We start from the raw sequence: 16,252 nt of genomic DNA, 5'->3' as shown, positions 1-16,252 counted from the left end.
GTAGTTACACTCCTCGTGTTGGAATTTCCCTTGTATTATCCTCTATAGGGATGGATTGGTGGAAAGATACTCTTTAAATTTGGTTTGGTGATGGAACATCTCATCTTGTTTTCTTTGTCTATGGTGATTTAAACTAGCTAGGTATAGAAATCTGTTTTGGCATCTGTGATCTATTAGAGACTATAAGACATTTATAAAAGCCTAGGCCCTTTGTGATTTTAACGTCTGTATTGAGAAATCTGGTATAATTTTCATAGGTCTGCCTTTATATGTTACTTTGCCTTTGTTCATTAGGGCTTTTAACATTCGTTCTTTCTTCTGCATATATAATGTACTGCATATAATGTGGTGGGAAGATTTTCCTTTTTGGTCCATTCTATCTGCTGTTCTGTAAGCATCTTGTACATTATTTGGGATTTCTTCCTTTATTTTAGGGAAATTTTCTTGTATGGTTTCCTTGAAGATATTTTCTTGACCCTCGAGTTGGGAGACTTCTCCTTTCTCTATTCTCATCATTCATAGGTTTGGTCTTTTCATAGTGCCGCAAATATCCTAGATATTTTGTATTAGAAACTTATTAGCTTTAGCATTTTCTTTGACCAATATTTCTATTTCTTCCATGGTATCATCTACAGTTGAGATTCTCTCTTCCATCTCCTGTGTTCTGTTGGTGATACTTCTATCTGAGTTCCTATTTTTTTCCTGTTTTTTTACCTTCAGATTTGCCTCAGAATGTGCTTTCTTTACTGCTTCTGTTTTCATTTACAGGTTTTGAAAAGTTTTATACATTTCTTTCACCTGTTTGATTGTATTCTCTTGTATCTCTTTATATTTATTCATTTCTTCTTTAAGAGCTTCTACCTGTTTGATTGTATTTTGCTGTATTTCTTTAACGCATTTATTCATTTCCTCTTGAAAGGCTTCTATCGTCTTCATAAAATTAGATTTATGGTTGTTTTATTTGTATGTGTGTGTGTGTGTGTGTGTGTGTGTGTGTGTGTGTGTGTATGTGTATGAATAAAGTGTCTTAGGATAGTTCATGTATGACTATAGTAGGATGGCTTGTTTCTGGTGGTGCCATATTATACTGGCTTTTGTTGTTTGTGTTTATATACTTGCCTTTAGCCATTTGGTTGCTCCTAGTGTTGGAAAGCCTTGTAATCCCTGATGAGAGTATACCTCTGGAGCTGCAGGAATACTATGTCCCTGATGTCAGCAGGCCTACGGCATTGTGAGAAGAACTGGGTATTCCTGGTGATAATAGGCTTCCAGGGATGCAGGCAGAGCTGTCAGACCCTGATGGCTTCACACTGCTAGTTGTCCTGGTAGTTAAGTATAATGGTTTTATGTGTATATGCTTCTTTATAAACCTTAATAGTAATAAAGGTGAGATTTCACTGTAGAAGAGAAGAAACAGCCAGTAAGAAAGTTCAAGCTTGTTCAAATAAAAATCTTAATCTGATAGAAACTGCAAAGCTAATTAACAGGCTCAAATTTCAAAAGTACTCTTTTAACATCTAGGTTCATGGATCTCATATGAACATACCTAATATTTCTTGAGCATTACCAGTTCAGAATTGTAATCACACAATATATCAATAGAGATTTAAAAAAAAAAACACAGTCATTGAAATTTTTCTTTGTGTCTGCTTTGGGATAATGTGGATAGCCATCAGGCCGTTACAGTGGTACATTCCTTAGTTCTGAAAACATAGGTATGATTTCAAGTTGCACTGCCAGGGAAATAATGGAATGAGAGCAAAAAGTAACATATTCCTGGATGACTGGAGGTCCCATATTTCACATGATAAAGCCTTAGCTCTGACCAGAATACTACTTTAGAACAAACAGTATACAAATGAGAAATTAAAAAAACTGGAGTGTATTGAGACCAATTGCATTTCCTTATGTGGTATACTTTGTGAAAAGTGGCTATAACTTACAAGAGTGGAACTCACATCAAATAAACTTAATGGCTTTAGGCATTAGATATATTGATGAAAAGAAGGATCATTTGAATAAATGACAAAGAGTATAAAAATTTTGAGGTAGAGGACTACCTTGGCAAAATTATTCCACAAATAAATCCTCTAACATGATTCTCCCTCCCAATCAGCTAACATTCTGTGACTCTGTGTGTGTGTGTGTATGTGTGTGTGTGTGCGTGTGTGTAATAATTGTGTTAAATATTCCTGTGGCAGATAGAATGAGAATGGCAGACATAGGCTCAAATGTTTCCAAGCTTGATTTACAGTTGGTTGAACATGATTTGAAGAATTTGGAGACATGGAGTTCTTGGAGAAAATATGACACTTGGATTGGACTTAGAAGATTCAAAAGACTAATGTCATTCACAATGGACCTCCTGTTTGTGAATCAAGATATGAGCTTTCAACTCTTCCTGTCATCATACTATTTCTTCACTACCAAAGAGTTTAACCCTTTGAAATTATAAGCCCAATAATATTCAATCTTTTATAAGTTCCTGTGGACTGTGGGGCTGTAAGGGGAAAGGGGGGGGAGAGAGCCCACGTTTGGTCAGAGGTCCTTTGCTCTGGGCAGGCAGACATGGGAGGACTGCCGAGTGCTTTTCATTAGGCCCTGGGTGGGCATCTAAGCCACTGAACCCACTTGGCATGGGGTGGACAAGGGGCAGCCCCCAATACCAGAGAGCCTGGGGTGACACCCTCGGCTCCTGAGATACAGCAGAGAGGGCAGAGGGACCGAGGTTCCCATGTGGGTGAGAGTCCTTAGTCTGGTCCATGGCTGGAGAACAGAAAGGCCTTCTGACTGGAGATTAGGCGCAGCTCATTAGGAGAAAGCCTATCCCATCATCTAAGCACAGCAGGCCTTGATGAACAGAGACAGTCAATGGTTTTAGAGCTTTATTATAGAAAGGTGGGAGGAAGGAGAGAAAGTAGAAAGAGAAAGAGACCAGTCATGGGAGGAGGGAAGGGGGAAAGAGAGAGAAAGAGGAAAGGCTAGATGTAAGAGGCTAGAGAGAGAGAGAGAGAGCAAGGAGAGAGAGTAAGAGGTTAGAGAGTAAGGGGAGTAAGAGAGTGAGGAGGGACCAAGAAGCCCCACTTATGGTGGGATTGTGTTATCTTGCTGTTGCTAGTTTTAGCCTGAAGGTCAGAAGCATGGAAAATTGGGTACATGACTAAAGGCCATGCTTCTCCCATGGGAGCTGTGGGAGTGGTAACTTCAACAGAAGCCAGGTGTCCAGGAAATATGAGGGAACACCTTCTGTCCCATGTAGATAAATTATCACCACTGAGTTTCTCCTGGGTTCACAACCTTAACTGACGGGAGACGAGGCTGTCTATACATAGCCCATTGCCCCACAAGTTCCTTGGTTACTGTTGGGAACTAAAAGGGGGGGGCATGGAGAAGAGGGGGAATGGGAAGACCCACACTTTGCCAGAGTTCCACCTATTCTCTGGTCAGTCAGGCATGGGAGAGTTGCCATATACTTTCCACTCATCCCCGTGTGGGCATCTATCCCCTGACCCACTCTTTGGGGGGTGGCAAAGGGGCAGCCTTACCTGGGAGCCCTGGAGCTACTTTGCTATAGCCACTGGGGTTATGAGAGAGAGGAACTAGGGAAGAGAGGTTCCCAACACTGGCAAGAGTGAGTACAGCAGATCTTGACTGGAGCAGAGACTGTCTATGGTTTTAGAGCTTTATTATAGAAGGGCAGGAAGAAAGAAGGGAGAGAGAGAGAGAGAGAGAGAGAGAGAGAGAGAGAGAGAGAGAGAGAGAGAGGGAGAGAGAGAAGAGGAGAAGACAGAGAGGAGAGAGGCGAGAAGGCAAAGAGAGAGGAGTGAGATAGTGAGAGTGAGGGGTAAGAGGTAAGAGAGTAAGAAGTAAAAGAGTGAGGTGGGGACCTAATAGCCCCTTTTATGGTCTTTACTGTTGCTAGGTAACTGGGGAGGAGTTTAGCCTAAAGCTCAGAAGCTTGGGACATTATCTATGTGACTTCTAGCCATGCTTCTCTTGTGGGAGCTGTGGGGGGCAGTAATTTAGGCAGGAGCCAGAGTTCCAGGAACATGAGGGAATTCCTACCATGTCATGTAGGTGAATTATCACCCTTTGAGTTTCAGACATCAGCTCGACTGGAGAACAGTCTGTCTGTGTTATAGCCCAATTCCCCACAGGTTACATTTTTTTTTCATAGCAATAGAAAAACTAACAAAATTTCTAAACACCGTTCTCAAGTTAATACCCATATAGTTATGAATTACTATGATTTTACACCAAGACGATGTGTTTGCATGCTTGATGTACCTCTGTACTTTCTTTGCACTATAAAACCGATACAAAGATTACTCATCAATGATGAAGTAAGCAATTAAAGAGGCACAAATGAATATCCAAACAACTAGAAAATACAGTTTATTTGAAAAACTGAAATATTGCTAATTATTTGGAAGAAAATAGATACTTCTTTCAAATTAAAGTAAGAATTTTTGCTTAGATTCTATGTTTAGAGGCATAGATAAGATGATTACAGGTTTTAAGCTAGCATAGGCTATCTTAAATATAGATCTAGCATAGAACATATCAAAAATCACAAAAAACAGCCTAAAATATTGATAAGCTACAGCCTAAAATTTCATATCTATTGAATTACTGAAGACTTTTAAAAGTCTGAACATTCACAAAATTAGAATTATACATATGGGCAAGCCTGACCTACATAGTAAGAACTGTGTTAAAAATGGAAGTACATATATAAAGGAGATGAAAAATATGTCTGGATTAGCTTACTGAATATCAAAAAGCAAATCACCAAGTGATTATTGTCCTACATAATTTTTCTTTGACTCTAAAGAATTACTTAAATAATCTCAACTTAAAAGAGATAGGGTGATTCTAGCTCAGAGTTCTAATGAGTGGTCCATCATGGCAAGGGAGTTCTGTCATCAGAAGTCAGAGACAGTTGTTTGCACCATATTTACATGGTGAGATAGCATGAAATGATGAATATTCTTGATAAGGTAAATTTCTCCTGTTTATTATACTCATGAATGAAGTCCAGAGAGTGAGCCCATTAATTAAGTTGGTCCTGCCAACCTCAACTCATATAACCAAATTAATCCCTTACAGGCATACCTGAGACTTGACTCTTCTCATTCCCAGATTGTTTCATGCTGAAAGTCAACCAACAAGTTAGGAAGCACAAGTCCACTACTTATAAACTGGATACCAAAATATATCACTTTCTCATGAAAACCTTCTACCCCTTCCCAAGACTCATGGTAATCTTATAATATAAAATAACTTCAGTCCAATTTCAAAAAGTCCTATAGGTATTTAATAGTTCTAACACTGCTTATCTTATATCCAAGTTTCAGGGACCTGAAAGACCACCAAGGCACCAATTCTGATGCAAACACATAAGGGTCTTTATTCCCAACTGGAGAGCAAGTACTTTCACATTCACTGTTGAAGCAGATCATAGTGGTATCCTCAAATCTAGGGGGCATGGTATTTGCTGTGGTTATGGTAAGCTTGGGGAATGTCCATATGTTACCAGCAAGTTAATCGTTTTAGAAGTGCATTACTGACAAACTCTCCAGGAACTTGACACAGGGTAAAAACAACTTGACAAAGAGGATGGCCAGGTTATCTGTGCTGTACAAGATGTCTTAGCTTATCTATGTGTACCTTGACCATGCTCTTGTTGTCTGTCACTTAGGGATTAAGAGTTGCCATGGGAAGTTTTCTCAAGTGAACTTTGTGGCTTTCCTGCTGGAATTGGAGTTTAGGCTCTGGTTTCACACAAAAGGGTTTTCTTCAACAATATTAGTTGGGCTTTACACTCACAAATATAAATGTATAATCTCTTCCAAGGCTCGGGACTATATACTATCAAAACCAAATTGTATAATTCTAACATGAAGCAACACATTATAGACACTGAGATTTCAAAATATGAGTGGAGGCAACTGAAAAGAATTATTGGACCAAAGCAAAATCAAAATCCAAACAGCAAAAACATCCTTCATTTCCAATGTTGATATCTAAAAGTTGTGATAGGATTATTTGGGTTCAAAGGACAAAAGTTGCTAAATGTCTCCATCTCTTCTGACCACAGAAACAACAATTCACTCTTTGGATGTATTCAATATCTGAAACAATTTTCTTCAGACACCATGGTATTTGTATTTTTAGTAATCTTGATGTCTTCTTTCCATCTTATCCTTAACCTTCGTGGCTTCACTTGGTAACCTCTCATGATCTTCATGCAGTGACTACAACTTGTGACTACTGTCACAAATTGCTCTGCCTCAGTAGCTCTCTGGAACTGTGGTGGAAGGTTCAATTGGCTCTATGAATCCTGAATCTTTCATGCCTGAAAATCTAGCAATAGACAGAGAAGATAACCAAGTTATGCTGCCAGCTCTGAATAGGGCCTGCTCCCTCGAATCCCAATTGTGCTAATCTCTATGTTCTCATAGCAGAGAAATATCCCTAGAGGCAACTGTTCTCTTGGAGAAGGAAGTACCTCAAGAATTTTGAGTTTAAGTCACTTGGAATTTTCATAAGTTGAAACTTGGATGCGTACATTAACGCTATGTCAAGGCAACATTCCTATTTGTCTCAATTTAAAAAGTAGGAATTTTCAGTATTAACATTGCAGCTTTTTTTAAGGGTGCACAGGCACAACTTTAAACTTGTTCAGTCTTTTCTTTGATAAACTGCTAAGAATCTTTCCTCTAAACCTTTCTACTACAGTGACTACTTCTTTTCACTGAAGCACTGCAGATCTAGACAAGATTAATGGACATTAACAATTACAAAGACTGAATAATAACCTGGCTAGGAATTCTCTCCCTTTGTTAAATTTACTGGGTGATAATAAGACCACTACTACAATTTTGAGCCTAATTTGATGCAAGGTTGATTTTATTGGGAAGTACTTGAGAACTGGGCTACAACTGCCTCTTTCACTTGTTTAGGAATATATGATACTGAAGTTTATTCTCAGCTACATAGCTTGATTTATTTTTTCATGTAATCTTGGCCCAGAAAATAAGACCCCTCTTTTTTTTCAAGCAAGTATGCATGAAATTCTATTTCTCAGGTTAACAAAAATTTATACTCATGACTATTGGCCCAAATATTTTTGTATGCACCTTGTTTCTTTGGTATAAAAACAGAAATAAATCCAAAATAAAACATTGGACAATTCAAGAGATGCAAAAATACACTCCATTATCCAAACTTAATAAAACATCTAAATTTATGTAGTGGTATGGAAAATTACAAGTTAACACCAAAATGTCTCAAGGTGAAATTTAGTTTACAGTGAGGCCAAAAGTTCAATCTTCTCTGAATCAGGAGAGTGAAGTGGCCAAGACTATGAAAGCAAGGGAGCCTTTTTATCACTAATGAGCAAGTGATTAAACCGGAAACCTTGAAGTTAGCAGTTAGCTACTTTTATGATCTTGTGAAAAGGGGGTGTTTTGTGTTAATTGTGAGTCAATTCTTAGAACATGCAAAGAAATAGTAGAAATTATTGATTACATGTGAATCACAAGACTGTAGAGGAAGAACAAGTCAAAATAACAAGTTGTCCTTTAGCTAAGGACATAATTAGAGAGGAGAAAAACACCATAAACAACAATATAGAAATAAGTCACATTCTAAAATTGTGTATAACTAAAAAAGAAAACTTTGGAGTCAATTGTCCCATAAAAATTGTACTTAAATATCAACAATTTTTATTTTTATAAAATAGATTTAAGAGTTTCTTTAAATAGTAAATCATTTTTTATTAGTTGTTAATGACTGATTTGCAATATGGTCATGATAATTTCATGTTTATTGTATAGTATGCATGTTCATAACTATCTTTGCATTATTCAATTGACTTATGTCCAAGGTGACTAGTGAACATACAATGCAAAAACAAATTTATTAGATCTTAAGTTGGGTATGACATTTTAAGTGCACTCATCCACTGTGGAACTGCATACAAACCTATTTATATATATGTTACTTACTTTTGAGCAATGACATATTCTAAACTTATAAAACTATAAGCCATGTTATAATATAAATAGGAGGAACTTAGAGGAATAAATACCTGGCTTGTTTGATTACAGAATAAAAATTAAGAAAATATTCAAGCAATTTTTATTATAATACCTGTATGTCTTTCTGTGTGCTATAAATATATGATATATTATCTAGTCTCCTTATACAAATTGTCTCCCCAAACATTTTTATCATGTTTTGTGACATTCATAATATTCAACATATTTTTAAACATCATTGAAAATAAATGGCTCTGGCTAATATGCTCACTGTTTTTCATTTTCTTTATATGTCACTAAGTGATTGCTACTTACTTAAATATTTAACCTGTAATTTGTTGAATGAGCACATGGTAATTTTCAATGTAAGAATTATTTTAATATATCAAAGAGAACTATTCAATTTATTGGACCTTAAACATATTATTAGAGGAATAAATTTTTTCTGAGGATTTTAGTAACCACAGTTTTATTATCTTCTCTTTATTATATGCATTACACAGCAAGTAGAAAACAGAATATTGTTTAATAAGCAGTTATAACTGCCATGGCTTTTTTCATATAAAATAATGAGTTAAACAAAGAAATTTATACAAAATATCAAGAAGTGGTTCGATAAATCAACAAGTAATATATTCTTATTATGACTTAAATTCTTGCAATAAAAACAAGAAACTATATTCTAGGAAACTCATGTAAATATAAAAATCTATGTGAGCTTCAAGCTGACTTCCAATACTAGGCAGAATGTCTCATCTCTTCTAGGTAAATGTAGTAATTAAGGAATTATTATCTGTGGACCTCATATTTACACACTACTGATGGCATCATCAATGTAATAGAATCACTTGAGTAAAATCTCATGAAAATGTTGGATACTGGTATAGCTGTAATTTTACAGATGTGGTCCTTCTTGATTCTATTATTTAATGAGTCTTTGCAAGGAGGTAAGCAGTAGCTAAAATGTTCTATTGAAGGAGAAATCCTGGCAAGATTGCTCACATTTACTATCGAGGTTCTTTGCAAACTATGTTTCTACAGCACACATTGACAGATACACATTGAAGGATAATTGAATGATTTGATTCTTGGTAGTAAATTGCATAAATTAAGGAATAATTTCTCATTCTATGTTTATTGACACCATGAAATCTATTAATGTAACTAAAAGATTTATGTCACAAAGATAGTAAAATATCATGGTTGATTCATGTTTTGTACTTTTGAACACATCTAACTATCAAAGCTGGGGTCATATCATCTATTCTTTCATTTACATAATATTTACTGAGTCCCAATTAAGTGCTAAACTTCTTACTTGAACCAAGACCTTCAAGAAATGAAAAGGGTTTCTCCTGTAGCTTGACACTAGTTATTTAAGAAAATGATATTTAATATTGGATTTATTTTTATTATGATTACAGATGCTTTCCTTTTGTATTCTTAGGTTTCAGCCATTGCTTTGCTTTTTAGCTTGGTATTTCCATTTATTTGGAGCACCATTCTCTAAATGTTATTTTCCAAGTTATTCCCAAGATTTGGAGGAGATGGGAGTCATTGCATGACCCTTAAATCTTTCATTTATTATTCAAAACTCCTCAACAGTGTAGAATCATTAAACATATAAAATATATTGCCATGATTTTTTTATTAATCACTTTATTTGTTTACATTTCAAATAGCCCTTTTCCAGGTTACCCCCCCAAATACCCTCCCCCTAGCCCCATCCCCGATTTTCCCCTTCCCTTTGCCTCTGTGTGGGTGCTGCTCTACCTACCCAACCACTCCTGACTCTCTGCTCTAGCATCCCCTTACACTGTGCCATCGAGCCTCCACAGAACTAAGGGCCTTCCTCCCATTGATATAAGATAAGGACATCCTCTGCTACATAGGTATCAGGAGCTATGGATCCATCCATGACTCTTTGGTTGGTAGATTAGTCCATGGGAGCTCTGGGTGGTCCATTTCATTGATATCGATCTTACCATAGAGATATAAACTCCTTCAGCTTCTTCAGTCCTTCTAGTTCTTTCATTGGAGTCCTAGGACTCAGTCCTATGGTTGATTGTAAATATCTGTATCTTTATTGGTCAGGTGCTATTATAACCTCTAAGAGAACAGCTATATAAGACTCATGTCAGCAAGGGCTTCCTGGTATCAGCAATAGTGTAGGGGTTTGGTTTCTGCACATGGGATGAATCCCTAGATGGAGCAGTCTGTGGATAGCCTTTGTCTTTCCTTTGGAAAGGAACATTTCTGGGTTAAAATTTTTGAAATGGTGGTGGCCCCATCCCTTCATTGGGGGCAACAACTATCTACTGGAGGTGGTCTCTACAGGTTCTCTCTCCCCTTTGTTTGGTATTTTGACTAAACACTACCCCACTGGGTACAGGAAACCTCTCACTTCTCTGGCGTATGGGACTTTCTAGTGGCTACCCCTAGTTCTGCATCCCCTACTTCTATATGTTTCTATTTAATTTCATGATCCTTTGGACTTCTCTCCTGTATCTTCCAGTACCTGACTCTGCTCCCTACTTTTTCCTTCCTCCTTCTCTATTCTTACTTAAGTTCTTCCCTTCCTCTACCTCCTATGATTATCTTGTTTCCTGTTCTATGTAGGATTAAATTTTCTTTTCTTTAATTTCTTTAAGATATTTACTCTTTTCCTCCTTAAGGACTTCAACCATCTCCATAAATTAGGTTTTAAGAATATGTGTGCATGTGTGTGTGTGTGTGTGTGTGTGTGTGTGTGTGTGTGCGCGCGCGTGCGCGCGCGCGCGCGCGCGCGCGCGTGTGCGCTTCAGGTTGGTTGGAATATTTAGGGCTTGTTGTAATTTAATGGCTGGGTTCTGGTGGTGACATATTGATCTGTGTGTTGTTGATTATATTGTTACAATCAACTGTATTCTTACAGTGATTTTGAGGTTTCTAGATTTGGGGTAATTATAAATGTAGGAGCTTATTGTTGGCTTTATTTTTGTTGGCTAGGTGTTTTTTTTTTTTTTTTCCTTGATTTCTGTCTGGTCTTCCGGATGGTGGTTAAATAGAGGGTCGAATCCTAGTTGGATACTCTTTTTCTGGGGACTTGGACGGTTTCTGCTCCATCAGGGTTTTTTGTTTGTTTTTTTTTTGTTTGTTTGTTTGTTTTTTCCCACATTGGGGACTATAGTCCTGGTGATGTTCATGGCCTCTGATCTGAACAGGGTTCCTCTGAGGTTCAGGAAGCTGGGCTGACTTGACTTCTGGTAGTACAGGAGGCTTCTGACTACTTTTCAGGCAGATGGTCTGGTTTGGGGGACTCAAAATGCTGGCCTGGCCTCTAGTGGGTAGGAGTCTTCTGGAAGAGATTTGGAGCAAAAAATGGTGACAAGGAGAGGAGGGGCAATTGCAGTTATGCTGGGTAAGTACAGTCATGGCAGGTAAGCTTAAAAAAAAAGGAAGTTTTTATTAACAGGTCTGAAGAGTTCTAGCAAAATTCTGAATAGTCAGTTAGCATTGAAAAACAATTTGCAATTTTTTAAAAGTTTCAGACAATAGAAAAAAAGAAAAAGACACACATTATATAATGGTAGGTACTGGTTAGTGAAATGAGAAACAAAGTGAAACTGTAAGCATGAAGAGGAAAGGAGGATGGTGCTAGGGAAGTCCTCCTTGAAATTACAGTTTAGGCACCGAAATGGATGATCACAGCCAGCTACTGGATGGAACACAGGGTCCCCAATGCAGGAACTAGAGAAAGTACCCAAGTACCTGAAGGGGGCTGCAACCCTGTAGGAGGAACAACAACAGGAACTAACTAGTACCCCCTGGGTTTGTGTTTCTAGCTGCATTTGTAGCAGAAGATGACCTAATCGGCCAACAGTGGGAATAGAGGCTCCTTGGTCTCCCAAACTCCATATGACCTAGCACAAGGCAAGGCCTGGGCCAAGTAGTGGGAGTGGGTGGGTAGGGGAACAGAGGTGGGGGGAGGGGTATGGGAATCTTTCGGGATAGCATTTGAAATGTAAATAAAGAAAATAAAAAAAAAAAAAAAAAAAAAAAAAAAAAAAAAAAAAAAAAAAAAAAAAGAAATTACAGTTTAGGGATATGGTCAAACTTTATTAACCAGAAGTTAGAGTAATGAGAAACAATTTCTTTGGAGACTTTGAACTCTTTGCCCTAGACCTATCAATGAGTATTTATACATTCAGAAAAGCTGCTCCAGGCAGCCCATCTATCCCTTTGAAATACTAACCCCCTAAGAATGCACAATGTAGCTGATATATTTTCCTTAATAAATTACCATCGTATTTCACACATATGTGTCAAAGACTACATGTAGATATTCTCAATCATTATTTTCCATTTTCTTGCTAATTTGTGGTACTATTTCATTAGTTTCTCAGGTTTGTTAAAAGAGTGAGCAATAACTTACCTTCATACTACATATTTTGCTTCTAAAGTATATTAGGCTCTAAAGTATACCTAATTAATGAGGTTTGGGTTCTTTACATTAAGCATTTTAAAGTAGCAACTCCACTTAATAAGTGTCTCATTTCTTAAATAAAAATTTAAATCATTAAAATATATTTTAGAGGGGGAATATTAAAATTACAGACACATTGTCTAGGGCAGTGGTTCTCAACCTTCCTAATTCTTAGACCCTTTAATACAGTGCCTCAGGTTGTGGTGACTAACAAACACAAAGTCATTTCGTGGCTACTTCACTATTGTAATCTTGCTAATATTATGAATTTTAATGTAAATATTTTTAGATATGTAGATTTGGAAAGGTGTCAAAACACACAGGCTGAGAACCAATGATGAGAACAATGGACTGCAAGTCTGTACATGATTTTGACGTCTTGCTGCCTTCTAGACTTTGTTGTTCTTTTTTATTTTTCCTTGTTCATATACATACAAGCTTTCTATATGTGTGATAGTAACATATGTACTCTTTCATATATATATTTTCATTTTATCTCCCTATTAAATAGCTCTCCTTCCTATGTCTTAAGATAAATTCTGCCTATACTTAAGTAAGGAACTCTTTTTTTTTATGTTTTATTGAGAAACTCACTAATGTATACATTGCCTTTGTGCCCGTTCATTGATTATCAGTTGGTATGCACCTCTTTCTCTTCCCTATGATTGAAACACAAGAGTCAGACTCTTGCTCAACAGTGCATCTAAGCTGCTACAACTTGATTAAGGATTAGTCAAATATTAGTAAATTGTACTAATTTAGCCATTATGTTGTTCAAGCAAAAATCCTGGATCTTTACTATTTCCTTCACACTTACATTTTATAACCATAGTACTTAGCAGGAATTCAATCTTTTACCACGACCTATAATATTACACGAAGGCTTCCAAATTTGTCACCTGAAGAATAATTCTAGTTTTCTGAGAGAAGATTTTTTTCATTATATTATATTTTGAAGTTTGTTTTCATATATGTAATGAAGATTACACAGATTTCCATCTTTTGTGCCCATAATAGTACCTTATAGTGGTTCATTTACTCTAAGGTAAAATCAGGCTTCACTGTCTGAGATGAGATTTACTTGGTCATAAAGTATTATTCTATTATTTAGAATATTGTCAACAATTTTGGCATGATCATTCATGAAGTATATTTTCTATGTTTTTCCATTTTATAATATATCTTACTGGAATAGTGAGAATAATAGACATTTTAAACTGTCTATATCTATGGAATTAATACATTTTCAAGTACACCATGACATAGAATTGCGTAAGTCTTTGATAATATCTCCACACTCTTTACAATTATTCAGATTGTAGTTATACAATCTTTTTTACTTTTAATACAGATAATTAGTCTTCTCATTTCCGCTTGGTAAGCCTTAATAGAGATTTGTAAGTTTTAGGGTTCTTCCCACAGTATCTTGTCTAGTAGTTTTACTAATTTTCTTTGTTTTAATATCATCTTTGGTTAGTTCTCTTTCCCATCTTGCAAGATGGCGGGTGAAAAGGCGCCTGATAAAAAGGAGAAGAAACCTGCAGCCAAGAAGGCTGGAGGTGACGCTGCTGCCTCCCGTCCCCGGGCCGCAGTAGCCAAAAAGGGTCGCCCTAAGGTTAAAAAGCCCAAGAAGCCCAAGCGCCATTGCAGCCGAAACCCCGTCCTGGTGAGAGGAATTGGCAGGTACTCCAGGTCTGCTATGTACTCCAGGAAGGCCTTGTACAAAAGGAAATACTCTGCTGCCAAGACCAAGGTTGAGAAGAAGAAAAAGGAGAAGGTCCTTGCTACTGTCACCAAAACTGTTGGTGGAGACAAGAACGGTGGCACCCGGGTGGTGAAGCTTCGGAAAATGCCTAGGTATTATCCCACCGAAGATGTGCCTCGGAAGCTGCTGAGCCATGGCAAGAAGCCCTTCAGCCAGCATGTGAGAAGGCTGCGCTCCAGCATCACTCCTGGGACTGTCCTGATCATCCTCACAGGGCGCCACCGGGGCAAGAGGGTGGTCTTTTTGAAGCAGCTGGCCAGCGGTTTGCTACTTGTGACTGGACCTCTAGTCATCAACAGAGTTCCTCTGCGCAGAACACACCAGAAGTTTGTCATTGCCACCTCTACAAAAGTTGATATCAGCGGTGTTAAAATCCCCAAACACCTGAATGACGCTTACTTCAAGAAGAAGCAGCTGCGCAAGCCCAGGCATCAGGAGGGCGAGATCTTCGANACGGAGAAGGAGAAATACNAGATTACAGAGCGGCGAAAGGCTGATCAGAAAGCTGTGGACTCGCAGATTTTGCCAAAGATTAAAGCTGTTCCTCAGCTCCAGGGCTACCTGCGATCTCAGTTTTCCCTGACAAACGGGATGTATCCTCACAAGCTGGTCTTCTAAACTGTTAACCTAATTAAACAGCTTCCTATGTTAAAAAAAAATATATCATCTTTGTCTTTATTTCTTCATATTTTATAATTGTGTATCATTTTACCTTACTCTATTTTGTTACTTTATTGTCTTTCCCCACCTCTCTCTCCTTTCTTAAAGTAAAAACAGTAAACATACTTAAGGATTTCTGCATAGTTTCATATCAAACATTGCAATATTTATCCTAATAGATATTCTTTTGTCATATTTAATTTACATATGTTTATTTAACAAGTCTATACTCTCACTTATAAACACATGAACCAAGAAGGAGGAGGAAGAGAAAGAAGAGGAAGAAGAGGAGGAGGTAGTTTTATGGGGACAGTTATAGAGAGACAGGTTGCAGAAAGAGAACAAGCCAGAGAAGTTAACAGATTAAAACAGGTTGACAAAGTTAGTATGAGGCCAAGCAGAGCAATTCAGTCAGAGGTCAATAGAGTAGTCAGGTTGAATAAGCCATCTTAGAGGGGAGTTTGAACCAGAACAAAAGAGTTGAACCAGCCAACAGAGTTCAGAAAGAACTAGAAAGAGTGAGATTAATCAGCAGTAGATCTCAGAGGCAGAAAATATCCTAGGCCTAGATAATACTATATGGAGACTATAAGCTTCCAAGACTAGGTTTCTGCTTCATCATTATTATTATTATTATTTTATTTTATTTCATTTCAAGTGTTGACCCCCTTCCTGATCTCTGCTCCAGAAACCCCTCACACCATACCCTTTCTGCTTTGTCTCCAAGAGGATCTCCTCCACCCACCTACCCACTTCTGACTCACTGAACTAGCATCCCAATATTCTGGGGTATCAATTCTTCATGGGATCAATAGGCTCCTCTCCAGTTGATGCCACATAATTCAATCCTCTGCTACATATGTAGCTAAAGTCATCATTCCATCCATATATACTCTTTGGTTGGTGATTTAGCCTCTGGGTGATGCAGTTACTTGATACTGTTCTTCTTCCTCTGGGGTTACAATCCCATTCAGCTTCTTCAGTCCTTCCCCTACCTCTTCCCACTGGGGTCTCTGTGTTGCTACCGTCTCCAACCAGCTGAAAAGAAGCAACAAAACCGATGTCCTTCTCAAAGCAGTTTATTCAGGAACATAACTATGTGCAGTAAAAAGATCCCTGACCTATCTCGGCCATCCCTCTTTATACCTTCTAGTCCACTCCCTGTCACCCCATTCCACATAGGCCCAGTTCATTGGCTCAGGACTACATTTGTCACATCATCTGATCTTTCACCGTGGTGCACCTGTGCAGTGCAGTCTAATGGACATGGCTATCTTGAGGGATATGAGGAAGTCAGTTGTCAGTTGTTAGACTTGG

General features: G+C 37.7%; 1 protein-coding gene across 1 annotated transcript; it reads left to right on the top strand.

Annotated features, from left to right (window-relative positions):
• The first annotated feature begins 13,992 nt into the window (after nt 1-13,992).
• LOC110329087 (60S ribosomal protein L6) lies at nt 13,993-14,922 on the top strand. Its single transcript, XM_021208649.2, has one exon. The coding sequence runs from the start codon at nt 14,009-14,011 to the stop codon at nt 14,891-14,893; it is 885 nt and encodes a 294-aa protein (XP_021064308.1). The 5' UTR covers nt 13,993-14,008; the 3' UTR covers nt 14,894-14,922.
• Nucleotides 14,923-16,252: the final 1,330 nt, after the last annotated feature.

The sequence above is a fragment of the Mus pahari genome, chromosome 11 (genome assembly GCF_900095145.1).
Source record: "Mus pahari chromosome 11, PAHARI_EIJ_v1.1, whole genome shotgun sequence".
Taxonomy (NCBI): domain Eukaryota; kingdom Metazoa; phylum Chordata; class Mammalia; order Rodentia; family Muridae; genus Mus; species Mus pahari.
This window is presented reverse-complemented; position numbering and strand designations above follow the sequence as displayed.